Source organism: Meles meles, chromosome 9, assembly GCF_922984935.1.
Source record: "Meles meles chromosome 9, mMelMel3.1 paternal haplotype, whole genome shotgun sequence".
In the NCBI taxonomy this organism is placed as follows: domain Eukaryota; kingdom Metazoa; phylum Chordata; class Mammalia; order Carnivora; family Mustelidae; genus Meles; species Meles meles.
In genome coordinates this window covers 111548382-111576032 of record NC_060074.1, presented here as the reverse complement: position 1 = coordinate 111576032, position 27651 = coordinate 111548382, and the positions used below count along the sequence as shown (strand labels likewise).

At 47.4% G+C, this 27651-nt stretch overlaps 1 protein-coding gene across 1 annotated transcript in view; it reads right to left on the bottom strand.

Moving 5' to 3' along the window:
* GYPC (glycophorin C (Gerbich blood group)) overlaps positions 1–23981 on the bottom strand; it is a 42391-nt gene extending 18410 nt beyond the window's left edge. The window contains exon 1 of the mRNA XM_046017969.1: positions 23413–23981. Coding sequence (XP_045873925.1) covers positions 23413–23449 — 37 coding nt within the window. The 5' untranslated portion in view covers positions 23450–23981. The remainder of the gene's footprint in view (positions 1–23412) is intronic.
* Between the last annotated feature and the right edge of the window lie 3670 nt (positions 23982–27651).

Genomic DNA, 27651 nt, shown 5'->3' with positions numbered 1-27651 from the left:
AGGAAGGAAAGCCACAGGAGTAGGAGGCATGCATGGCTCCTCTTCCATTCCCTGGAACAGTTCTCCTCCTCTTAAGCCAGTGAGGGCATCTACACCAAAGGAGGCAGCTTTCTCCCCATCCTGGGCTGAGGTGTGCTGAGGCTCACTGTTCTTACATATGCAATGGATCATGAGAGAACTTACCTCAGAGGACAGTTGTGAGAAGACATGAGATGAAGCACATAGATGGCACAGTATGATTTAATATGCAATTCCTGTTAGCTAGTATCATGAATGATACTGTAGTGGTTTGTTTTTTAAGCTGGACTAGTGTTTGAAAGGGAGGGTACATTTTGACCTATATACTGGGAGTATCTTGCTTGGGAGCAGTGATGAAGAGAAGGGCAAAAGTACATCAACACACTGCTCTACAGAAGTTATCTTAAAGTGAATGAAGGGGGCGTTGTGATGCATAGCACAGGGCGAGTGGATTGTGGCACCAGAAAGGTATGGCTATAGGTCCTGGCTCCTGAGTCCCACCTGCATATGACTGTCTCTCATGCTCAGCTAACTCAACAATACAGAAGGATGTACCTTCATGGCACCAAGAGACGCATTGCCCAACACAAGCAAGCTCTTCTTATCATTCGCATTTATTCGAGTACAACTCCTGCACATGTATGTGTTCACACATATGGCCCCTGGATGCAGGGCCCCTGTGGGGGAAGCAGAGGGGTACAGTGCTTGTGACTTCAGGAGTAGGGAGTCCTTGTTTATCTCCTGGGATAGCTGGGCTTCCAGATGCTTCCCACTCTGCTGTTAGTCCTCCTTTGTCCTCTGGGTATCAGAGCAGAAAAGGGGCTTCAGGAAGTCACCAGTTCACCTCATTTTGTACCCAGCACCACGGCCAGGAAGCTGGCTGCCCCCAGTCAAGCCCCGGTGCTGTGTTTGTACTCAGGGAGGAAAAGCTATTTCTCTTCACCACACCTGACCCACCACCCCTCCACCCCATCCTCCCACTGTATTTCTGGCTGATGAAGACACTCTATAATACGTCTCAATCCATCACCCTGGCATCTCCTGTTCTGTCTTCCCAGCCCCCCCGTTCAGGTCTTGTGATTTATATTTCCCCAACATTAATCTTTTAAAAGCAAAGAAGCTATAAACACATACATAATTCTTCCTCCTGTCAGTTGAAATCCCATGACACAAATCAACTGCCATCTAAATTAAATGTTTCTTTCACAGAAAGTGATAAATGCCCTGGAGACCAATCAAGAAAGCCAACAAACTTAGACTTTGTTTCACTTTGGAATTTTTCAGGTAGTATGGCTAAAGTCCGATAACTGGTTATATCTCATAACCAACAGGAGTGGTGAATTGGATGTTTTAATACAGCTGATATGGACAGGAGACATTGTGCATCTTTCCTCATTAGGGATCTTAGCTTATCAAATGCAGGGTTGAAATCTAACACATGATCTTAGGGGAAAAGGGTAAATACAGACAAAATATACTATTCTATCAGATCAAGTGACAGAATGAAAACAGAGTTACTAAAAGAGACATCAGCCTGTTATAGAGTTGGATCTGTTTAACTAGTTAGGATTAGGGCTCCCAGATATGTCAGATGGTCTAAGAGCAGATTTCAAATAATTTTGTCTTTTTTAGCAGAGATGGTTTCATATTTTTAAAAATGCAATTTTTAATTCTACACCTTTCAAATACCTATTTTGGGGGGAAATATAGAAGCTATGTTTTTAGGAGAAGGAAGGAGAGATAAATGCCTAAATCCGGTACATATCTTGGGTTTATTTTCCTCTCTTCCTTTTCCGTGTCTTATTACTTCTTCCACAGTCACTACCACATTCAATATCATTAATAAACTTCATTATTCATCTCATTATAGGAAGAAAAGAGTCCTTTTTTTTTTTTTTTTCCTTTTAAGATAGAGAGCAGAGATCATGAGTGGGGGTGGAAGGGTAGAGGGAGAAGGAAAGAGAGACAATGATGGAGGCTGATGCTGGGCTCGATCTCAGGACCCTGAGGTCATGACCTGAGCTGATATCAAGAGTTGGATGTTTAACTGCCTGAGCTATTCTGGTGCCCCAGGAAGTAGGTAATCTTAAAGGTCAGGTTAAAGAAACTACATCTTCTCTTGTAGGCCATGAGCAGATGAGAGATTATGAAAAAGGAGATTCTCTAGAAATTCTGAAGTAGTACAGGGATGGAGAGGAGAGCCTTTTCTCTTCCAAGTTTAGAAGAGCACTTAGAAGCCACCAAGAAAGGATCAGCATGACACAATGAGAGGCTAGCAAGGCTGAGAGTAGTGGACATGAGCAGAAAGGTGTGAGGTGTGTGTGTGGGGGGGAGGTCCAGCAAGTTACACTTGACAAGGCATCTGGAGGGTTTAAGAATTTGAGGTTCTGACAGGAGTGTGATTAGAAGTTAAGTGAAAAAGATGGTGTGATAGAAGAGGTAGGAGGATTATGAACAGTGATTTATTATTTTGTATTAAAATATATACAGTTAATGAATAGCTTCCATAATTATATAATAGCTTCCATATATAGTATATATAATAGCTTCTATAATTATATAATAATATAATTATGCAAAATAAATGATTACAAAATAAATAAATCACTTAGAGTATTAAATATCAGGATGTGTTTCAGATCTTAAAATTTACATAAAAAATAGGTTTTTGACCATTGTGGGAAGCATCCATGTGTGGTTGGGATGAACGAGTAAGAAGGGGATCTTGAAAATGTTTGAAATAAGGATGGTTTTTAAGACTAGGAGTGCTCCATTTACCCAGAGGGCTTTTCACCCAGGCACCTGGTCTGGGAGTTGAGGCACTGAGTATGTAGGTTCTTCCCTCAAAGCAAGAGCTTCTTGTTTGTGGTTCTCAACTCTGGCTGCACATCAGAATCACGTGGGACCCTTTAAAAAACACCCATGCCCAGGTCCCATCCTCCTGGAGTTGACAGATAAAATGCCGAACACCAGTTAAATTTGAATGTTAAATAAACAACAACAAATTTCTTGGCATAAGTATGTCCTACATAGTGCAAGATGGCTCCAGAGACTATTTAGTTCTTTGTCAGCTCACAACAGACTGGTAGGGGAATGCACCTGGGGAGAGCCCTGAGATCTCTTGGGCATGAGCTCAGAGCCACATACACAAGCCAGCCTGAATTTTCACATTATTATTTCATGTGTTCACATCCCTCCTGCCTGTCATATGTGAGTCCACTGTATGTCACATGGATTCTAATTCTACTTCCTACCTCCTGGCTTTTGGCTCATGCTGTTCCCTCTGCCCGCAGTTCAGTCCTCCTGGGTCCTACCTCATGAATGAATGTCTACCCATCAAGGAGAATGTCTGTCCTGACCTCCCAGTGGAAGTGACTTCCTGTTACTATGCACAGATTCACCAAGTATGTGAAAACTACTCGGGATGCAGGGAGGGTCACGGCATCTTTGTCTCGGTAACCTGGCATTTTGCAAAGTGGCTTACACATAATAAGTCAGTGGTCATCAAAAGCTTACTGAGAGCGAGGTCTTCTCAGAAGACCGGATTGAAATGTAGCAGGAAAAAAGCATCCAAAAGAGAGCTTCTGAAAGCAGTAGTGATTGCTAAAACAATTGCCAAGTACCTACTAGGTGCAGGTGTAAAACTATCTTTTGAATTTATCTCTCCACATTGCACAGAAATTTTATGTACACCAATCCTTCGGCTAATCATTAGAGAATGATTACAGTGATGGTTTGGTTGGTTCCAGGGAAGAGATCGGAGGAGGCCTCCTTTGTGTCCCCCCAATCCTGGCTACCCTCCTGCCCTTAGCCTTGATCTCTAGCTCTTCAGACTTTGTCAGCCTTGGTGTCTGAGAGTTGCTCATATCTTGATATTCTAGTGATATTCTCCTTGAGCTCAGTCTCCAGGTCAGGGCACACCACCGGCACAGTCCCAGTTTGGGTATCTGTCAGGAGCTGCAACTTGCCCATGAGTCTGCTTTGATGGAGCCATCCTGGCAGGTCGTCTGAAGGCTCAGGCCTCAGGCCTCCCAGAGGACTCGAGGTTGGCTCAAACCATAGATGTAATCCCGATACCTGCATGGGAGGCACCAGGTCCATTGCCATGTCCACGTCCCTCAAAACTCTCTACCATCCCCTTCTCCATCAGCCCTCCTTGCCAAACATTTACCCCCAATTGCTCCTCATTGGGTCCTGCTGCCTATGGCCACCAGGAGTCTATCTGGTGCTTAAGAATGGAGAGAAGCTTCCTGGGTCTCACTGTTCCTGTTTCTGAGGGGTTGGGCCCTGGGGTTGGGTCTGAGAAAGCAGGTGGTGAGCGGCTGGGCCCGGACCCACTTTATCAGCCCCAGGCCCACCAGGCAGGCACCAGATCTCCCTGCAACTCCCTGATAAGAGGCTCAGCTCAGCGCCTAGAGTCTTATCAGAGGCAGGCCTGGGTGAAGGTTCCATTTCCTTCAGTGTGAATAAAGGGGAGGGAAAAAGGCCTGGGAAGAACTATAATGTCCTGGCACTCAGACACAGTCAAGCCGGCTACCTGCCCGTGAGTCCGGGCCCTACTGGTACAAAAGGAGAGGAGCTCAGGACAAGGAATCCCAGGCTTCCCTATGCAAGAGTGAGTGGGGAATCTTATGCCCACTAGGTCTGAAGCTTACAGAGACATGAGCCCAGTGAGGGTGCATGCTGCCTTGCAGCTCTCCTGACTCGGGTGTCTGTGTGTATGTGCATGTGTACTGGGGGGAAGCAGGGAGTGTTTAAACTTGAATCATTTCCCCCTTAGAACTGTGGCACATAAAGCACATGGTGTCATAGACAGAGGCGCACTGCCTGCCCACCCATGAGGCTGGTGCGTTGCAGAGGTTGTGCGGTCATTACACCTGACTCCTAGCGCCGGCTCCACCGTGTGCTATGGGTGTGCCCTCGAGACAGACTTTACATCTATCCCAGGAACACTCAGGATACTGAGCTATGTGAGAACCCTAGGTTCCTCATCTAGGCAGGTATGTAACAGTGCTGTCCTTCCCGGTGGGCACATGAACAGCCTGCCCGGGCACCCAGGCACAGAGAGAGTTCAATAAATGCTAACGTCCTGCCCACCCCGCCCTCCTCCGCTGTACCAGGCTGGGTGAGGACAGGGTTAGATAGGAAGTGTGAATGGCTTTGCTATGTGCCAGTGATTCCAAGCACAAACAGTTGCTCAGGGGGCCTGATTTCCAACAGGGTCCTCAGGTGGAGATGAGAAGCCAGTCACTCCCGTAGAAGCTGGATTCTCGTGCCGGGATCATATTCTCTGAGGGGAGGAGGCACACAGGATGAATTTGTGTGCATGTGTTTAAGTGGCTTTGGTCACTTAACTGAATTGCTGTTTGGACTGCTTATCAGACTAAACAGAAAAGTGTGCAAATATAAAGCAGGTGCAAATAACCTCTTAACATCTTTCCCATGCTTATGACCCTGACTGTTAGTGTGGCTGGCTTGCGGGGAGAATTGCATCAATTTCGATCTTGCACACGGGTGGTAGGGTGGTGGGGGGAGAGCCTGAGGTGGTGGAATCCTGGGCTCAAACCTAAGCTGTCTGAGCCTGAGCTGGTCTCTTCAGTTCTCTGATTTCCAGGGGAAGGAGCCTGCACTTCTGGTCCGTGCTTTCATTCTGCCAGCGAAAACTAGGTGAGGCTGAGTATGGCTTGAGGACCTCCTTCCCCAGCAAGGTGGCAGCTTGAACATCAGGGACAGCAGGGTGGACCTCCTTTGTCCACACTCTTTCATGGTTCTCTCTTCACCCCCTTCTAGGCCAGACCCTCCACTGCAGGGGAGAAGGTTGCTGCACTGTGCTCTCTGCCGGGTCGGTACCCACAGAGCTTTCATGTACCCAGAGCTGCAGGTGAGGGGCTGATCCACATCCTTTTGCTCCCAGCTTCCCTGTGAACTGCAGGTACATGGGGACCTGGGGCCTGCACTCACACTTAGTCCTTGCAGAAAACCTTCAGACCCAGAAGATGCAACTAGCAATGTCAGAAAGGCTTCTGGAAGCTGGCCTCTGTGTGTACGGACACCTGTGCACTCAACTAAAGCATCTCTCAGGACAGCTGAGGACAAATGGGGGGTCTTGGTATTACAGTACCCCCTGTCTCCCATTCCCCTGCATTTCAGGCACTCCTCCGGAATTCCCTAGCTTCTTCTGCCTTCCCACTCATTCTCACCACATGCCATGGTTCCAGGTCTTTGCTCTTAGTCTTTTGCTGAAGCATTAGCTGAATGCTCAAGGGCTCCTCTCTCAGGGGCAGGAGCATTCTACCAGGAGGTTTGGAGGTCCCAAAACTTGGGAGGATTATGGAATTCCAGCTGCTACAACAGGTGCTGGGAGATAGTCCCATTGTCTTTCTGCTACCTCCCCTGTTGGTCTTTGTCTCTTTCTACTTCCCACCATTCTCCTCTAGTCATACTGCCTCCTCAGTGTTCCTTGATCAGGCCAGGTCTCCTCCTACCCCAGGGCCTTTGTACCTGTATTTTGTACTCTCTCAGATATTCCTTTTTGATTCCCTGGCTTCTTTTAGGTCTTTCTCAAACATTATCTCTCCCAATGAAGACTTCTTTGGCCATGCTCTCTAAAACGGTATCTCCCTCATCTCCCTCACGTCTCTGGGCTCAGACCTAGTTTGCTGCAACATGGCTAAACCTTCCAAGAATGTCAGATTGTGGGTAAACATAGGACCCTTTATGGTGCTTCCCTCAGGAAAATGGTGAAGAAGACTGAAATGAGCTGGTATGCCATGTACACTTGCTCTTTCTGGGGCAAAACCAAGATGAAAAGGCAAGCTGTGGGATCTGGCATTGTGTCTCCTGCATGGAGCCCGAAGCTGGTGGTGCCTGGACCTACAACCCCACTTCTGCTGTCACAGTAAAGTCTGCCATCAGAAGACTGAAGAAGTGGGTGCCTGGGTAGCTCAGTTGGTTAAGCTTTCAGTTTGGGTTGTGATCCCAGGGTCCTGGGATCAAGCCCCACATCAAGCTCCCTGCTCAGCAGGGAGCCTGCTTCTCTCTCTCTTTCTCTCTTGCCTGCTTGTGCTCTCTCCTTCTCTCTCTCTCTCTCTCTCTCAAATGAATAACATCTTAAAAACAAAACAAAACAAAAAAAGAAGATGAAGGAGTTGAAAGACCAGTAGAAGTTCCACCACTTGAAACACTGCCAGCCTATAATGCAGGAATTAGTTTATGTAACAAAACAAAACAAAATTAAATAAAATGGTACCTCCCTCATCCCTGGCCTTCCTTATCTCCTTTCTTGACTTGATTGTCTTCTCTAGCACTTGGCACTATCTGATGTATCGAGCATTATCCCCATGTGTCTAGTATCTATCTGTCCAAACCCCATAGCATATAAGTTCCTTTTTGTGATCACTGTTAGTTTGTTCATTGTCATATCCCCCAAACCTCACACAGTTGGTCTTCAACTCATGGTCATGGGATGTGATTCCTGGCCTACCAGCCAACTGGTGGTGGTATAGGCAAAGAACATGGGTGTATACTCAGGGACCCTACGACTGAATTCGGATCCACCATTTTATAACTGGTCAAGTGCAGACTCACTTCTGAGTATCCAACTCCAAATCTGAAAAGAGAGGTGATAACCTCCTGAGGGGTAGGAGGTTTCAGTAAGGTCTGGGCAATGCACCTGGCCCAACACCTGTCATGTGGAGATTTATCCCTCTTCCTTGCCTGGGCGGTGGGTGAGAAGCACTGTTTTCTGAACTTGCGAAGTTCAGGCAGGCCCCGTAGCTGTAATCCCAGGGGGAGCCTGTGTGTCGCCTTTCCTCCCACCCCGGTCATGTTGAGAAATGAGGATTTTCTGCAGGGCAGCAGCAGAGCCCCTAGTGCCTGTACTGACAGAGGGGTGACTAGAGGACAAGAGACAGTGAAGACCACAAGAGGTACCCTCTCCTTGGTGGCCTGGGCACTAGCAGATCAAGTGATGGGAACAAAGGCACTTTGTGTATCCATAGTCTGGCCCACGTGGGCCTCCCTGGTTGATGTCTCGTTCTTGATCTTGACTGCAGGTCTTTCCTCCATGGATTCTTATTCATCAGGGGTGGTGGTATCCCCAGAGAGAGGCTATAGGCCCCACATGGGCTCTAGGCCTGGAAGTTGAGCCATTAGAGATTCTCCTGTTAGTTTAAGTCAGGAGTTGAGAAACTTTTTTGATAAAGGGCCACATGGTCCATAGAGTAGGCTTTGAGGGCCATATGGTCTCTGGTACAAAAAACCGGTCATAGACAAATGAATGAGTGCAGCTGTGTTCCAATAAAACTTTATTTATAAAAACAGGTGGCAGACTGGATTTGAGGTATGGGCCTTAGTTTGCAGACCCCTGGTTTATGTCTCTATACCACTGAGTCTCTCTCTTCCTGCTCAGACTAATATTTACTAAATATTTTCCTCATGCTAAGCCTGGGCCTTTTCCTTTATCTTCTCATTTTCTGCCACAGGGAGGAAGCCACTGAATGGCCGAGCTGCACCTTGAACCCAGGTCTGTCACTCTGGAATTTTACCTGTGCAAGGCACAACTATTGGAACGCAGGCACACTGTCCACTGCCCTGGCCACTTTCTACAGATTACGAGTCTGGTGGCACGTAGGGCTCATTGGATCCTGGACATACTGTGGGGTGGTGAGTACATAGCATCAGGGGCACAGAGGCCCGAAGGGTGAGATGACTCTCCCGAGGTTGTCCTCCCAGCTTAGCCATGGAGCCAACAGTAGCTGGTGACATGGCAAGGAGGGGTGGGGTCCTGCCTCTGAGTTAACCCTTGCATAGGGTCAAATCCATCTGTGCCAGTGAGGGCAGTGGGCTGGGCCTCTCTGACGTGGCTCTGTGTACCTTCTCTGGCCAATTACACTGATTGTCCAGGCCCTATCACAAAGGGACTTCCCGGGGAATCCTGAGCCCTTGGGGCCTTGGGTCCCAGAATAGGATAAAGGGCCACAGCTGGCTGCCTTGTAAGGGCTTGGTGTAGGGAGGCCAGAGGAGGTCTGGGAAATATGCTGCCGCAGTCTGAGCATCCCTGAGGGAGGCACTTGTGGCTCGGAAGGAGATGCCACGGTTTGAGGTGGAGGAGAACGGTTTGAGGTGGAGGAGAACGGTTTGAGGTGGAGGAGAACGCCACTCTGCACTCATGCCCCCTTGGGGAAGGCCCTCTCACGGGAGCTCAAAGGAGAAGCATGGGGGACCCTGGAGGCAGGAGGCAGGGCAGTGAGAGGTCAGCCTTTTATCTGCCCAGACATCAGACTTCTGTTCCCACAGCCCCTGGACAACTAGGGCAAGATAAGGCCAGGAAGTCAGATAATTGTGCCTCCAAGGCAGTGCAACTTCAGCATTGGCTTATCCCCAAAGCTCCACCCTGGAAACAGAGGGAAGAAAGAACAGTGAAAAGAGGCAGGCGGAGACCAAAAGCCTCAGGAAATAAATGGCCCAGAAGTGCTCTTGAATGGGAAACACAGCCTCAGGGTGTCTGAACTTTGAAGGAAAACTGTGGATTCTGTCCTCCTTTGACTGTCCTCCAAAATGGATTTTGACTTTTTCCAGCATTGTTTGCTTTCTCAGTGAGTGACAAATAGCATTTCACTCAAATAAGTCCTTTAAAAGCAGCATGTTCCAAAAGGGGTTTTTGGAAGCTCCATGATTCTTTTTTTTTTTTTTTTTAAAGATTTCATTTATTTATGACAAAGAGATAGCGAGAGAGGGAACACAAACACAGAGGAGCTGGAGAGGGAGAAGCAGGCTTCCCGCGGAGCAGGGAGCCCGTATGGGGCATGTTCCCAGGACCCTGGGATGATGACCTGAGCCAAAGGCAGACGGTTAATGACTGAACCACCAAGGGGCCCTGGAAGCTACATGATTCTTAAATAGGAAATGTCCTGGGGGTAATTACCAGAGCCTGATACAAGGAAATGTACTTAAAAAGCTCATTTGAACCTTCTTTCCCTCCTCCTGTGAAAGAAAACTTTGTTCTCCTTGGAAACTCCTTATATTCTGCACCTATGAATGGTGGTGGTGTGCAGGGGTTAAAAGACAGCCTAGGGTTGGACACCGCCAGCTCAAATCACAGCCCTGCCACTCACAGCAATGTCCCGTGTCCTGAAGATGGAGGTGCCTTCCACAGCAACACCCTCACAGAGAGGGACCCCAGCAAACATTGGCTCAGTTCTTCAGACAGGCCGGATCACCTGCATAACATGTGTGCCCTGCACATTTACACAGTATTGTTCCTTTATACATCTTTCCGTTTGTCTTTACCAAAGTCATTCCCCAAAGTTAGAGCATTCTCAACAATCAACACTGATCACTGACAGCTTATTTCTTCAAGCATAAAATCTTAATCCAAGATAAAATTATATCTAGCGAAGTAGAAATTTACCATAATTTAATATTACCTACCAACATTAGGTAATATTAGGTCATAATTTACATTTGGGGAATTATATTACTTTAAGTTGTTCTTTAGATAGCTAGATATCTATTTAGCTTGTTCAGTGAATGATCACAAGACATAGGCAATTTGATCTGCAACCTGAATTTGTGTGATAAGAAATGTCTCCCTAGGAGGAGTGGTTGCTTTTTTTTTTTTTTTTTTTTCTCTGTTATGTAGTGTGTCTTGCTGCTCCAAGAAGCCCAACAATGGTTTGAGGGCATGGATCTTATCTTATACTTTATTTGTCTCTTCCTTAAACCCTAGGACAGATGAGGAAGATGAATATTTCTGTTGATGAACCAGGAATGTATATGGTATTGAATAAAAATTTGTGTATAAATTGCTTTCATAATCAACTCTTCTGTTTAGTTTCCTTTCCTAGTTCTCAGATTTTCTTCATGGAGTCTGAGCGTTGGGTTCTGAAGTGTGATAAGATAGAGTCAGGGAACTAATTGGTAGAGTGATGGACACGTGGGCATACATTACAGTTTGGCTGTAGGCAAACATTTAGCCACAGTGAGAACATTTTATGGCTTCATGGAATGGAAATGCCAACAACTGAAGGATCCTGAGATCCAGGCTCCCAAGTATCCTTGATAACCAACAGTGCCTGGACATCAATGAACCATTCTATCTTAAGCACCAAGCACCAGGCAGGAAGGAGTTCGCAGACTGGGTTACATGAAGCCCTTGGTGTCCAGCGATAACTTAAGAGTGAACCATCACAAGAAGCCCCTGGAGTGTGGTCACCTGCCTCTCATCCTCAACTTGACTACATTAGGTAGGCTTTTATCACTTTCATGTTTCCAAATTTCATCTAAGAATTTATTTTGTGGAAATGTCATTTCTGCTGAAAATAATTGCAGTGGAGATTTGTAGCTGTGACGCCACTGTGTGTGTGTGTGTGTGTGTGTGCGTGCTTGGGGGAGACCCTAGATGAAAAGCTACTTCTTTTGGAGTTTCGGGGATACGTGACCTTTATCCCAGAGGGGCCTGCAGAGCTGCATGCAGCTGAACCTGGCGTGGCCAGTGGCCTGAAGGGTATTTTGAACTCCTTTGCCCTCTGATGTTCTTGGGTCTTGCTTCCCAACTAGGTTGAAGATCTTTTGCAGAGAGGGTCTGTATCCCCTGTATCTCCTGTGCGGTCCCTTGTACACAGGTGGTGCTCGTTGGATCAAAATCAAAGTGCATCAAATTGAATTATGGTAATCTGGAGGGGTGCTCTGGACTGGATTCACCAGAAGCAGATAAAAAGCCAAGGGCCCATGGCTTGTGTCACCTGCTTCCCAAGGGGTCCCTGAAGACTTGGGATTTACAAAGGGACCCCCAAATGATGTGACAGGCTGGGAGTGAAGAGGGGCAGGTACAGGGCTCAAATCTGGAAACCAGCCCTGAATCTGGTACATGCAGGTGCTGCGTCAAAAACCTGCCCAAGGGAAGGTGGTTTTTATTAATGGACTGACTAATAGATTGTTGTTTTTGTTCATAGACTCTGGGTGGGCTCAAGGGGGGACGGCATGAAAGAGGCAATGCTGAGCCCAAACCCCAAATCACCAAAACAACCTTGTGGACTTCTTTAGACCTGTGTGTCCCATGAAGAGGGTGGTTAAGGGGATGTGGCCTGAACATTTCTCTGACTTCCGATAAGATCACAGACAGAAGAGGCTTTGAGAAGCAAAGCTGCCGACAGATAGTCAGGAGTGCTGCAGAGATACCAGACTGAGGCAAAGAGATGCGAGCTGTGTCTGAAAACGGGTAGCACAGGAAAAGTTTCAAAAGTATGCCCGAGGCCAGAGATGCTGGAGGCAGCACGTCTCACCTTGGTTTCCAGCTCTCTCTCTGAGGTCGGTAGGGCCCATAGACTAAGTGTCTGTTCACCCTGCCCCAGGCCAAACTAGGACCCAAGAGAGCTCCTCCTTGCCTTGAACCTGGTGGTGACACCAGTCTGTTGCTGAGGACTGAGAGCAAGTGGTGAAGGGCGTTTGTGCATGCATGCTGGCACCTGTGCATGAATATGTGCGTGTGCGTGTGTGTGCGTGCGCGTGTATGGGAAGGTACAGGACAATGTAGCACCAGCGTCGGTTTCTTCCTTTCGGTGACCCTACGGGCCCAGCATCAGCATCTCAGCATCACGCTCATCCTGCCCCTGACTGAAGAACCTGAAGAATGAGTTTCTGTGGGACAAAGAGTGCACTCCCAGAGGAACCAGAGACCTGGGTCCCAGTCTTGCTCTACTTACTACCCCTGGCTGCTCGAATTCTTCTAAGTCACTGAGCTCCTCTGAGCTTTACTTTATTTTCTCTCAAAGAGGGAGAGTAGTCTCTCTTGAATGAAGGTGGGAAATGGATATGAAAGGACCTAGCAAAATGTAACACACAGCACAGTAATGGTCCTGTGGCTTGCAATCTCTGAACAAAAGACAAAGCCGCTAGCCCAGGGGTGGCTGTGTGGTGCATTTCAGCAATTGTCTGGGGACTGCTGGGGTCTCTATTGTCTCCAGTGTCCTTGCAGTGAACCTCAGAGGCAGCTGCCCACAGCTTCCCCAGGGGAAAGCGAGACCTGTGTGTGGGTGAGCCTTGGCAGGCAGGGCTCTCACAGGCACAACCCTGCCCTTGTGTGCCACTATGGGCATTTCATTAGCAGCTGCTGGGGCCGGCAGTTGTGGGCCAGCAAAGGAGGGTAGAGCTGAGCACAAGTGGCCTGGGGTGGGTGGATAAAGAAAGGCCTTTTCTTCCGAGGCAGGAGAGTAACCTCAGGGCTGCGTAGGGCTGAGCAGAAGGGCACGGGGTCATGGGCAACCTCCTTCCAGCATAGGGGGTGCCGCATCCCACAGGTGGAGGGAAACACACCTAACTCAAAGCAGGACCGTGCCAGTGGTATACAGTGAGGGCCTGGAGACACCATCTCTTGAACCTCATTTTCCATATTTCTAAACTGGAATTAATAGTATCTGCATTGGTGCAGCGTCTCCAGGGTGAAAACCAAGTACCACGTATATCCTCAGTGGGTATGGAGTAGGACAGAACGGACCCTAGCAGCTGCTCTCCACACCCATGGCTTTGTGCCTGTGTGACGAGCCGCACCATCTGGAGTGATCCACGCAGCTCCAGGAGACTCTTCGTGTCCCCACCCTCAGCCCCTGGCGGCCCCCTTCCCTGGTCCTTATCTTTGCCCAGATCTCTCTACCAAACTGCCTTCCAGCTGTCACCTGGATGTCCCACAAGTATCTCAAAGTCACTTCTGCTCAGAGAGAATCTTCCTACCCCTTTCCTCTTGGTCTTGTACAGATAATTCGATAGTGAACACAAATTGTTTCTGTAATAATGAAACAGGACAAAGAAAACCTATTTTTTTAAAAAAAAGATTGCACTTATCTATTTGACAGACAAAGATCACAAGTAGGCAGAGAGGCAGGCAGAGAGAGAGGGGGAAGCAGTCTCACTGCTGAGCAGAGAGCCCGATGCGGGGCTCAATCCCAGGACCCCGGGGACCATGACCCGAGCCAAAAGCAGAGGCTTTAACTCACTGAACCATCCAGGGCCCCTTTTTTAAAAAAAATTTTAAGTGAAGATCAACTTAATTATATGGCTTTAAAAAAGCCAAGAGAGTAAGAGAAAGAGAGAGAGAGGGAGAGAGGGAGAGCGCGAGTGAGTCCTGGCTCCCCATAAGCATTTACTTTGATGGAATCTCCTGAGGCCAGAGGTAAAGGGTAGGCTCAAAAACAGCCCTGGCAGCTGGCCACCCCAGGGGGCTCGGCAGGATTATGCAGGACTGCCAGGGGAGTGTAAGGATTCCAGGTAGGGCAGCCATGAAAGGTCTTCAGTGTGCTGGCAGCAGAACAGAGTCCAGTAGGGAGAATGGTCATGCAGGGACCAGCAGGTATCCAGCCCCTTGGCCTCCAGTGCGCTGAGCCAGACAGGGATGCTGGGTGACCTTCCTAGGCCTGGGTGCTTTGCGGATCCCTTCTCCCCCAAAATATTAAAAGTCTTATTTTATAGTGGTATTGGTCTAAAGACAAATGTAATGTTTAGTATTAAAAGCTCGTGTTTTGTTGTTGTTGTTGTTCCTTTTGATTTTAAAAGACACATACATTTTTTTGGTATCTCTAAGAGCACCATGGGTCCTAACTACTTGCCTACCGTGCAGGTTAGCCCTGGCTGAGCCCTTCCTAGAAAAACCCCAGTACCCATGAGCATGCGTGTGAGGGGTCGGCTGTGGCTCTCTGCAAGTCACGTTGGTTGCCTCTAGGGTTTCGGTATCATCATATGCAAAACAGAGATAAAAATACCTCCCGTAGGGCAGCTAGAGGGTAAAATGAGATAATTTATGGGACATGAAGCCTACTTTTTACCCTTTGAGTCAGGGAGATAGTCACCACAAGGGAGAGTGGGTCAGGATAATTTACAGAATTTGTACAAAAGGAAAAGAAAAGAGATTATGAAATTAAAAAAAAAAAGAAGATTACTCAGGATTTTCAGCCATAGATGAAATTAATTCACTAAAATGAGAATTTTGGTAGAAGCTGAAGGAGAGCAATTCACACGACAAGTCAGTCTCGGTACAGCGGAGGAAACAAAGTCCAGGTTTCCAGCAGGAGTTCAGGCATGGGGTGTAGGCTGGAAGAGAGGGGTGGAGGGAGTCCTCCCAGGAGAGAGCAAGCATCTGGCAGAGTTCTCGCTGTCAACCTGGATGAACAGTAACATGAGGAAAAGAAAGAACTGACCCAGGAGGGAAGGCACTGAAGGGTGCTGGGTGAACCAGGTAGGGGGCTCCATGTGCACACAGGTCAGTGTGAACAAGGAGTGCAGGGTAGGATGGGGACAGGCGGGTGCGATGAGCCAAGAGGGGCTCTGAGGCCACTGGGTGGGTTGGGGGGTAGGTAGGGGATGTAAATATGGGGACCCATAGTACTCTGTGTAGACAGGCTTGGCTTGCATTAGTTGGACCTCCACATTCACTCATTCTTTCAAGCATTCCTTCACTCACTCATTCAGTGTTTTTAAAGAGCCTGTGCTTCCCCATGGAGAACAAGACAGCTGAGCCCCCAGTGTTCAGATGAGGCTGGTGTTCAGATAAGTCTAGGGGAACAGGGATGTCCCCCCAAGTACCATGGAAGGAAACTGGCTGCAGAGGGTAAAAAGTTTGCTGGAGCCACAGCTGGTGTGAGAAATCACAGTGGCCTTTGTGTGTTCTCTGGGCTGCCTCCTTGCCCCCTCTCTGTACCCTAGAAGCATGAAGAAGCCCATGTATTAGGGGCAGTGCTCACCGCTCAAAAGGGAGCAGCTTGTCTTGCCCTGGCTCTCCAGACCTGGGCAGACTGTGCCATCCCATCCTTGCTCATCAAATATGCTCATATTTGATCCTTGCTCATCCTATGCTCAGCAAACAGGGACAAGGACTTGGCAGCGGGAGTGAGCCAGCATTCACTTAGTACTCAGTAAGTGGCAGAGATGAACATGTACCAGGCACTATACTAGGAATTTTATCTAGAATAATACATTTAATCCTCAGAACAAACCCCTAAGATAGAAATGATTATTATCCCCATTTAGTGGATCAAGACTAGCTGTAGAATTTTTGGGACCCAGTACAAAATTAAAACAGGGGATCCTTTACAAAAATTAAGAATTTCAGGACAGTGATCGCAGAGCATTAACAGAGCACATGTGGGGTCCTCCGAGAGTGGGGTCCTGCATTACTGCATGGGACAAAGTCAGCCCTGTCCTGGAGGATGAGCTGAGATGCAGGAGGCCTGGCAACACGTTTAAGGCCATAGGCAGGTCAGAATGGGTTCAGACTCACACCTAAATCTTTGAATTGTAAATCTCATCGTCTGATGTCTTCATTACTAGCAAATTGGTGCAAAGTGAATTTGAGCTAAATGGTTGCTTTTTTTTTTTTAGCTTAATTTTTTAAAAATTTTATTTATTTATTTGACAGACAGAGATCACAAGTAGGCAGAGAGGCAGGCAGAGAGAGAGGGGGAAGCAGGCTCCCTGCTGAGCAGAGAGCTGGATGTGGGGCTCAATCCCAAGATCCTGAGATCATGACTTGAGCCAAAGGCAGAGGCATTAACCCACTGAGCCACCCAGGTGCCCCAGCTTAATGGTTTTTAAAAAGTAGAAAGGGGAACCTGAATATGAAGCCTGTGGTTGTTGAAGGTGGTGTGCATGGTTTTAGCATTTGATGAGCCTCTAAAGAAAAAGTACAATTTCATAGCCAGTGGACTTTTCTGCCCAGTGAATACAGAAATCACAGCCTGGGGTCCAAAAGAAAAGGCAGGCAGACATGACTACATAATCTGGTTTTGAATTAGCTAACCATAACGTCCTTCACCTAAGACTCTGGTGAGATTATATATGCCCACAGCTAAGATGTGAAGTTTCTCCATTCCAGGAGAGAATTTTCCCAAGGGGGAGAAATGACAGTGCTGGGGCCTGGAGCTGGGCGGCAGCTACACACGTGAACCCTCTTAAAAATGTGATGCCAAAACAATGAACACTGTTATGCTGTAAATAAACAAATAAAAATAAATATAAAAAAAAATAAAAATGTTTTACCCTACAAAAAAAAAAAATGTGCACTGCTGCAGGGGGAGGGGGAGCAAGGGGCTCCGGCTGTCTGTGCCCCCTACAAGTGATGCGCTAGTCGGAGCTTCCCATGCGAAGTGGAAGTAGAAGGCCTCCATCTATGAAGGGTGCAGTAAGATGACTCGGTGGCCTTGCCCAGGGTCTGCCCCCAGGAGCAGCCTGAAGGGCCGGCTTCCCCCTTAGGGACCTAGAAAGGGTCTGGAGTATGTCCACTGAGCCCCAAATAGTATGTCACCCACAATGTTTTGACAATAATCAAAAGAAGGTGTGGCTTTAACTACAGAAGGACTTTGCTAGAGAACAGAAACAAGAGAGAATCTAATACAGTAGCTTAAAGAGCTATTAATCGCAGTTGTTTGAAATTTCCAGCCTGGTAATTCCCTGCCATGACTGGTTCTGATGCTTGCTCTATCTCTTCAAATTGTGTTTTTTTGCCTTGTAGCGTGCCTCATACTTTTGTCGACAGCTAGACATGATGCAATGGGTACAAGGAACCACAGTGACGTGGCGGCAGGGTGGCGAGGAGGGGAGGAACCCGTAACCCTATCAGCAGGTCTGTCTTTCCGTGAACCTGCGCTTCTGGGCTATGAATTCATGAGGGTTGCTATTCTTTTTTTTTCACCCCTTAGGTGGGACAGGATGGGCTGGAATTGCGAGATAGGTTCTGATTATACCCAACAGATTAGGCTTGGTTACCTCGACTGACTTTGAACGATGTAGGGGGTTAGCGGTCCTAGCCCCCTTCTTCCCCAAACAGCTGAAAATCCACGTGTACCTTGTGACTCTTTCCAAAACTTAATAGCCTGCTGTGGACCAGAAGACTTACCAGCGATATAAACAGTCTATCAACATATTTTGTATGTTATATATATTATATACTGTTTCCTTACAATGAAGTACGCTGGAGCAAAGAAAATGTTAAGAAAATCATAAGTAAGAGAAAATACAATTACAGCACTGTGCTGTATTTATTTTAAAAATCCACATGTAAGTGGACCCACAGGGTTCACAGTAGTCCAAGGGTCAACTGTGGCTTCCACTGAGGCAGGCCTGGTTCAGAACAGGTGCTCTGGTCTATTTCAAGATGCATCCATTTTCCTTCTCCTGCTAGAAGTTTGAGGGGATTGTCCTCTGATACATACTGTGGGAACGAGGTTGAGCTCTAGGAGGTGAGTCTCACAGTATTGGGGGGATCTGCTATGACCCAGTCCCCTTGGAATTTCTAACTCTCAGAGTTGTCCACACCGAGCCTCCAGCAATTCGGTCAATCCTGGAGTCACTAATGAGAGGGGGTGAAGATGTCAGGTCAGGAGAAAGGGCAGGCACAGTGCTCCGTAGGCGGGTCGTAAGTCCTGCTCTGCTGCTGTCGCCTGAGCCACAAGATGTGGGGTGTGACAACCCCGCCTGTTCTCTGGGAGTCATGCAAGGGCCCTGCTGAGCCCACCAGCCTGTGACAGAACCCCATGTCTTGGACTCGGCTCCTGTTGGCACAAGAGGAAACCTGCTCTCATCAGCATGTGCCATGCCATGATTTCGCACACTATTTATACTGGAAGAATGTACAAAACCCAAAGTGCCTAATAATGAAGGGCAGGGGGCCAGAACTCCCTCACAAGGTCAGATTCCATGGCGATCTCTGGGGGAGACTATGAAATAAGAATCAGTATGGGAGTGGGAGAGAGCGAGGTAGTGAGTGCTCGGGCCAGCAGCCCTGATTTCAGAGTTTGTTTCCTTTTGACTTTCTGTCCATTTTAGCTTATTATTCACTGACCTCCATGTATACGCCAAGTTCTGGGCACAGCTACTGAGTGTATGATTTTTAAAAGGTGTTTCCAGCGTGTGGAATGGACACAGGCCTGGGAGCATTCACTTCTCTGTGCCAGACCCCAAGCAGGGGGCATGTAGGGTGATGGAGTCCCCTGGGAGGTCAGAATTTCCAGGAAAGGGACAACTCCAGGAATTTGTTGGTGCTGCAGTGTCCTTAGGGTCATGGTGAGTGGTTTTCTGGTGTTTAGGGAGGGCCCAGGGAGCTTCAAGGAATAACCCAGGTCTTAGGGGATGAGCAGGAGTGAGGGAGCAGGCAGTGTGTGTGGGTGTGAACATGCGTGTGTATGTGTGCTTGCATGTGTGTTCACGAGCGCCCAGAGAGCACTGCAGGTGAAGCTGGAGAAGCTGAGCCGTCCTGGGCGTCAGGAAAGGCCATAAGAGAAGGTTCTAGAGGAACACCCTAGCAGGCTGTGCAAGGCATGACGAAGGGCAGCCGCTGACCTGGTGTGGGTCAGGCCCAACTACAAAACCGTGGGCAGTGGTACACTGAGGTCAGAACACAGGCCTGGCTGAGGAGCCGTGGGGTGGTTGGTAGGTTCTGAGAATCTGTGCCACACACAGGTCCTCTGTGGGCAAAGCTACAGTGCAGTTTCCCAGGCACAGCCCCCATGGTGCTGGGTGGCAAAATGTCCTGTCCACATGCACCCTAAGTACCCCTTGGTTAGCCTCTGCTGGCTCTGGGGTCTGACAGCCTATGTCCACAGCCCTGTGCCCTCAGTGCCTGGGAACCCTGGGGTAAGCCATTCCCTGAGCCTCCAGTGTTTCCTATGCGAAATAGTTAAGAAACTGCCCATGGGACCAGGCTGAGGAGAGGTGACCCAGGCAAGGCCTTACTAAAGTGTTTGGCATCTAGGTATTGATATTCTTGTTATATTATCAAAAGCAAAAACAGCAGCTGTCTGTAAGGGAGACTCTAGAGATTAGCAACACCCGCAGGCCAGGTTTGCTTTGATAAATTCTGTTAACAACAACAGCCACAGATACCGCTATTCCTGGGCAGGATGCCAAGCCCTTATTCTCTTGTTCATCACATGACTCCTGGGAAGAAGCTGTTACTATTCCCACTTTCAGATGAGAAAACTGAGGCTCTGAATATTGTGTGCCTCCTCAAAGCCTGCAAGTGTTGGAGGCGAGTCCAAACCCAGGTCTGACTCCTCAGCTCTGACCATGGGGCTCAAGCCCTGCTCTGCCTCCAGGTCACTGTAAGAGAGAGGACACCTCATAAACTTCTTCCCTGGCGGTGGGGGGGGCCTTGGAGGAAAGGCCAAGAACAGGTACTTCTCAGAAAAAGAAAGACAATATGTTGTGGAGGTATGAAAACATGCCCAACCTCTTCTCTCTCTCAGATAAATAAATAAAATCTCTCAAAAAGGGGGGAAGCACTTGGGTGGCTCAGTCAAGTTAAGTGTCTGACTCTTGATTTCAGCTCAGGTCATGATCTCAGGATCCTAAGATGGAGCCCCAGTCCCCAGTGTGGAGCCTGTTTGTCCCTCTCCCTCTACTCCGCCTCCTGCTTGTGCTCTTTCTCTCTCAAACAGATAAATAAAATCTTTAAAAAACAAACAAACAAGCAAAAACCATGCACAACCTCACTTATAATTACAGAGGCACATTCAGAAGTGACAACATGTTTTACTTGTCAGATTTGCTAAGATGTAAACTGCACAGTGTGAATGAGGGTGTGAGGAAAGAATGGCTTCCACTGGCTACTGGTGGGTGTTATGTGGGTGTCGTGTCATGTGACCTTTTAGAGCGCAATTTTTTAGTATCTACCAACATTTTAAATGTTCACACTCTTTGTCCCAGAAATTAAATCTGTGTGTGTATATTTATCGTAATCATATACAAACACATATATTTACACATATATGCGTAAATACATAAACCCTACTTAAAGGGATGTAATCACAGCACTGTGTCTGGTTTAAAAAAAAAAAACAACAACAAATAATGACTGTCCACTATCTAAATGTCCATTGGTGAAGGAACTGCTTAAATAAAATAATTAATTCATTCATATATTCATGCAATTCATATGCATACAGCCCTGAGAAGAATGAGTTAGTCTATATATGATGAAAAATTCTGATCTTCAGCATATATTCTTATGAAAAAAGCAAGATGCAGTAGAATATATAAAAGAAGTTTCATTTTGTAAAACAAAAAGTAATTGTATATACATACACTAGTTCTAGAAGCTTCTCATAAATCAATAAATTGCTCTCAAAGTGGGATGGTATCATTTTCTTTCCTATTATTAACTCTTGATTCATTGTTCAGATTTGTTTTTAGCTTGTACTCGTTGGGTCCATTGTACTCACAGTCTCTGGAAGGAGTTTTGGATGCGGCTGCAAAAGGCCATTTGAAATATGTACCTATATCTGCCATCCAAAAGAGGAGAACTGATATGGCCTGCCACCTCCCTCTGCTGCCTCTTCCTTCTCATTGTAGATGGGCTGATGTGCTTCCACTGCAAACACAGAATACCTCTTATCCCATAACCCTCTGTTTCCCAAGGTTCACTGCAAGTCCCCAGAAATCGTTGCCCAACCATGGGCACCCTTGGAAAGGTCCAGCTGCTGATGGTGCCAATGCCATGTGACTCCTACTGCTGTGGATATCTGGAGGGGTTGAGCAATGGTTGAGATGGAATTTCATTTGGCACTTAATGTAATCCTTTCAGTTTCTGCCAGAAGCAGTGAAATCTATATAAAGTTGACAAACCTGACTATCTCCTCACTAAGCGTTGACCCCTTCCATCCAAGGGCAAGGCAGTGGATTTCTGCACATGACTCATTTGCAGTACCTGGGGCATTCAGACTTACGGGAGTTGGCTGAGACCAGAGGGATAGGGCAGGCCTGATTGGGCAGGAGCAGAGGGTCTTCTCCATTCCAACCCCTGCTTCGGAGAAGCAGTGATGTAAAGTGAGACCGGATATAGACACATCCTGCCTGAATTAGCAGCAAGAAAGAGGGCTCCAGGGTTCTCTTATAGCAAAGAGCCTGCTGTAAATCAAATCCTAAGGGTAATCTAGAATGGTATGCAAGTAAGGGCTGCATCCCTGTGAGCTCCGGAAGGGAAGTGTCTGCAGCCGTTGGTCAAAGTCTGAAACTTGAATCCTAGAGAACTGCTAGAGAGAGGGGACAGGGGTAGGGTTCCTGGGGAACAAGCCCGTCCTCTCCAGCCAGGGTAACGGCTGCAGGCCTGCACTTCCTCAGCGCCTCTACCGGAATGATTACAGTGGCTTTGCCTTTCAACCTGGCCCAGACACACACATACTAAGTTCACTCCCCTGACTGACTCCCACACACGCACAGAAACACACATGCAAGCACTAATGCACATGAGCTTCCGGACCCACTGTGGTGTAAAATGAAAACAAAAATGCCTGACATTTATCGAGCCCTTAGTATGTGTCAATCTCTGTGCTGAACCATCTACAAGCTCTTAATTCTCACAACCCAAGGAAGAATACCCTATTATTCCCATTTTGCAGATGATGAAGCTGGAGCTAAGAGAGGCTAGCTTGCCGCAGGCACCAGGCTAATGGGTAGCATATCTGATCCCACAGCAGGCAGCGGGGCCCTCACTCCAGGACTCTCCTCCTCCCGCAGCACCCAGACTCGCTGAGTACCCTCACGGGCACAAGCGTGGGCATGCAAACACAGGCACCTAGCCACAGTCCACTATGCTCAAGGTCTGCTGGTGAGGCCACACAACCACCTGGATTTAAACGACTTGTAAACGAGTGTCTCTAGTACCCATGTTATTATCATATTAATTACCTAACGTGATTACACTGTAGACTCAGAATGTCTCCCTTGACAGTATCTAAGGACCAGATCTACCCAGGGTGGGGGTAGAAGGCATAAACATTCACTGTTTTAAAAAGGAAATTTTAGTTTTTTTATTGCAAAAGCCCACTGGCTGAGGAGGGCGTAGGGGAGGCCTGGCAAAGTTTCCCAACATCCTCACAAAGAAGCTCAGGGTATAGGATTTCCCGTCAGCAGGAAAGCATGTGCCCTCTTAAAAAGAAAGAGGAATTACAACGCCCCAAAAGGTCAAGGCGAACCGATGCCTCCGCCATGTGTGTGTCCCTCCCCGCGCCCAGAGAGTGAGTCAGGGCATCGGCGGAGTTTACTGAAGTTTACTCCGAATCCGCCCCCGCGTCCTGGGCCGCCGAGCAAAGAGCATACGACGTCCTCTCCCTCCCAGTAGGTCCTTCACTTACTAGTCCAGGGGCAAGTTCCTGCGGCACAGACTCGGCGGCCACCGCACAAAGACGCAGAGAGCCGGCGGCGCGCGGGGCGGCGGTGGCCCGGCGGCCTCTCCAGGCCCCGGGGCGCAGAGCCGGGCCGGGCTCGGGGGCTCCGGGCGCGATCCGGCGACGCCCGGGGCCGGGCTGCGGTCCCGTCTCCGAGCCCGAGCTCCCGGCCCCCGTGGGCCCGGCCAGGAGTGGGGTCCCGGGGACCCTGCGGAGCAGCCGACCCCCACGGGCGGCGGGTACTCACCAAGGTTGGGCCGCGACGTGCCATTGACGCTGTTCATCGCCGACGGGTGCGGGGCGCCGGCGGGACCAGGGGCCGAGGGGACAGCGGAGCGGTGGCGAGGGTCGCGCCGGCCGGCTCCTGACCCTCAGTGGCGGGGAGGAAGCGGCACCTGTGTCACGCTGCTCTGGCGCGGGCCGAGGGGAGGGGCTCCGGCCCGAGACCGAGATAGGCAGACTTCATTTATTTTTTTTCTGCAGACTTGGCTGGTGGGGTTTCCACCCTTTTCTTAGTTTCTGTCTGTCTGTCGGTCTGTCTTTCTTTCTTTCTTAACACACACTCCCGCCCACGTCTGAACTCTTCTCTGTTCCAACTTTCCTGCGCAAGAATCACATTTTTCTAACCACGTTTCTGTTTCCATCTGCAGCTACCAGACTCAGAGGTTGTGGTGAATTCCCCTGTGTGTGGACTGAAAAACTCCCAGATGTGACAAGAGGGCCTGTCCCAGCACTGTCAGGGCCGGTGACCAAATAGGGGCAGACCCATTTGAATCTTGGCTGGCTGCTCGGCCACTCCAGAGCAGGGTGGCCTCTCACCACTGAGGGTCCTTAGTGGCCTGGGAAATCCCTGCACGGCTGGCCCCTCCAGGGCGCTGTCCCAGTCTGTGGGCTAGTGTTTGGAAAAGATTCTTAGAAAAAGGGATTGCTTGGACAAAGACCACGTGATTTATTTGGATCACTTCTGTCTGAGGCTTCCAGACATAGCAGAGTTTGTAAAGTCTTCACTTAGGCAGTTAAAAACTTGAAGCGGATTTTGACACTCTGGTTAGTTAAATGGAGTCTACCTACATCGCCCAGAAAGAATGCTATGTTATATGTAGCATTTTATCTCTTCCCGCTCCATGCCAGAGAGAAGGGCAGGGAACTTGAGACCATGGCACCTCTGTTTTAAATCTCGGACCCAAGAGACACCCTGCAGTTCTCATGTCTGATGGCTGGTCCTTCCTGTGGGGCTTTTCGTTGTTGACTTGACAGTCCTCCAGGGCACTGCTACACCCTCCTGGCTTCTCCCAGTAAGGTTGCTCTGCTGCAGTCCCAGGGCTGCATTCCAGATGTCTGCACATTGTGTGTGCCCTTGGGAGTCCCATCCAGGTTGAAGGCAATGTAAGGTTGCCCCCTGGAGGTGTGCAGCACAGACAGCTTTCCCAGTTCTGTGTGGGCTGGACCAACTCCGGGCATTATTATTAGGACTGCCTGTTTGATACAGTGGGCAAGTTTTCATCATTCTCTTCAGTTAGTTAATGAAGAACTTGACACTGCTTGTCAATATTTAGTGAAACTTCCAGGGTGGACATATACATGTTGTTGTGAAGGGAACTATTTACAGAACACTCTTGACCAGGTGTGGAAACTTTTGAGTCTCCATTTCTTCATTTAGAAAATGGGGACAAGAACACTTGAATTCCAGAGTTTTGCAGAAGCAATGTCTATAAGATAACAGAGTAGGCATTTACTAGAAATTAGCAACAGTTCAGCATTTTGTTTTGTAGCACTTATAGATCCATGTTGGCTAATAGTATCTCCTGTTTCAGAATTCATAAATTAAACAACTTCAATTATCTAAAATGCAACTGGGGAGGTGGAAGGAAGCCAAAAGAGCCAGTAGGTAACCAAAGGACATGTCTCCGGGTTATCGCACCTCAGTTATGGGAAGACTTCTCAAGGCTCACTGACAGGCAACTGGCCTTTAGACATAATCATAGGATGTCTGCTTATGTCATTTCTCAAGGCAGGATGGGTTAAAAACACCCAAATATAACAAGAATTCCTTACAAGGAGGAAGCCAAACAACTAACTAAAGAAAGGTAGAAAATTCCATAAACGATAAGGTTTATCATTTTATTTATTATACAATTAAAGCTTCTTGGATTCAGCCATAAATGGAGGATGTGCTAGATCATGGGCTGGCAAGAAACCAGGGCTTTAGGACTCCATCTCGGTTTGAGTCTTCATTGCCTTCCATGAGCAATGGAAGCTCACTGCTGGCATTTTATTTAACTTCTCTGAGCCTCAATTTTTTCATCTGTGAAACTGGAACAACCTGCAAAGTTAGGTTGTTGTGACTAATACATTAGATTATAATGTGAGGGGTACCTAGGTGGCTCAGTCGGTTAAGCGTCTGCCTTCAGCTCAGGTCATGATCCCAGGGTCCTGGGATCGAGCCCCGTATCAGGCTCCCTGCTCAGTGAGGAGCCTGCTTCTCCCTCTCATGGTCCCCCCTTGTTTGTGTTCCCTCTCTCGCTATGTCTCTATGTCATAAATAAATAAAACCTTAAAAAAATGTGATAATACAACGTCTTACTCAGCAAATAGCTTAAAGATATTAAGTTTAAGTTATTGGAGAGATTGGTCCCCTTCCCTTGATGGGCACGCTTATAGTAAGGATCCAAAGCCATTCTGAAAAGAAGATAAATAGGGTTTAATGGTGAGTGGTTGTTTAGCTTATAGGGAAACATTTGGTATTTTAGAAGATTTAACCATGGAAGTGTTTAATTTTAAAGAAATGAGGCACATTTTAAGAAGGCAAAATAAGTCTATGAAAAATTAGCTTATATGGTAAAAGTCTGATGTTGAATCATAGAAATGCAGTGTGTCTTCCTGTGTTGGATGCTTATTAATGGGGTAGCAAGAACTCAGCTCTATCTTATAACAATAAAACCATTATCTCATTTAATTCCCATAAATACCATCAAAGAGGATATTGCCAAAGGCCCGTTTTAAAACTGAGAAAATGGAGGTTGGGAGCAGTGACAAGAATTTGTCTGAGGAAGTGCAGCCAGGGCTGGGACTCAGTTCCAGCAGTCTCAGCAATGTGTGCAGGATGTGGCTGGTGTAAGCTGCTGAGCTCCCCACAGAGTGACAGGGTGTGATGGAGTCCCAGAGGGGAATTTTTACTTCCTTCCCAGAACTACATCCAGCAAGGGTTGCCCATGAGAGGGGCATCCCTGCCCACTTCATCCACACCAAGACAAACACATACTCAGTGCTTGTTCCTTCTTGAAGGGGCCCCACTGCAATCCCGGTCTGTGAGCTCTTACACAGAGAGGCAGGCAGATTTTCCTTGGATCCTATAAAATCTCTAATTAAAAGTTTTGCCCTGTATCAAAGTGATAGATGTTCTTCTTCTTCTTCTTTTTTTAAAGTAACGAAAATGTGAAAAAAAAAATCCCAAACTCTATCAACTGCTCATAATATCTTAGCACATTCAGGTACATTTTTTTCTAGTCTCTTAAACACTTGTGGACATTTGCTTTATACCTCTGAGATATTACTGAATATGTGATTTTAAGTGCTGAGTTTTCTACCAAACATTATACCATGACCATTTTCCCATATAAAAGTACAAAAGCTCTTCAGTTTGTTTTAATTACTAAGTTGCTTCCTTTCTTTGCTATGATAAACCATATGAAAATAAATATATGCCTTTCATATTTTTACCTTAGCTTGTATTCCAGTAATGGAACAGCTGGATCAAAGGTTATGAGACTATGTTTCAGGCTTTTGAAACGTTCATGAGTTGTGGCTGTAACAATTTATATTCTCCCCAACAAATTGTTCATCTCAGAGCCTCTTGCCAGAATCAAGCATTAGATTTTAAATATTGATAATTCTCTAGATGGAAAATATGTAATTATTTGACTTTGCATTTTCTTGATTACTAGTGGGATTCAATGTACTGTCATATGCTTATTTAGAAATTGCATGTTCTTTTGGGTGAATATTTTGTTCATGCTGTTTCTCATTCAGAAGAGCGGTTAATGTTTTTCTTATTGATTTATTTGAGTTCTTTATACACAAAAGACAACAACATTTTTTCATGTGTATTGCAAATATTTTCTCCTTGGGCCTTTTTCTGGTTCTTTCTCATTAGCGCAGAAACATGGCTTAACTTAACTGATCGGCAAGTTGGAAGCTTTTAAGAAAACCAAACTGTGGCTCTGCATATTTTAAGAGGAGAGGATAGAGGAAGCGGGGCTTTGGTTGGTTAAGGCTCCTACAAGCTGTGAGTAATGAGGAGCATGGGGTAGGAATAGGGAGGGTCGGGTCCTGAGAGATCGGTGAAAACAAACTGTGCAGCCGTGGCCAGGAGCCTCTCCCCTTTCCCAGGGACACAGAGATCTTGAGAAGAATCCATAAATGAGGAGGTTTGAAAGCTGAGAGAGAGGAGACTCAATACTTCCTGCTAGGACTGAGGCGCTAGGAC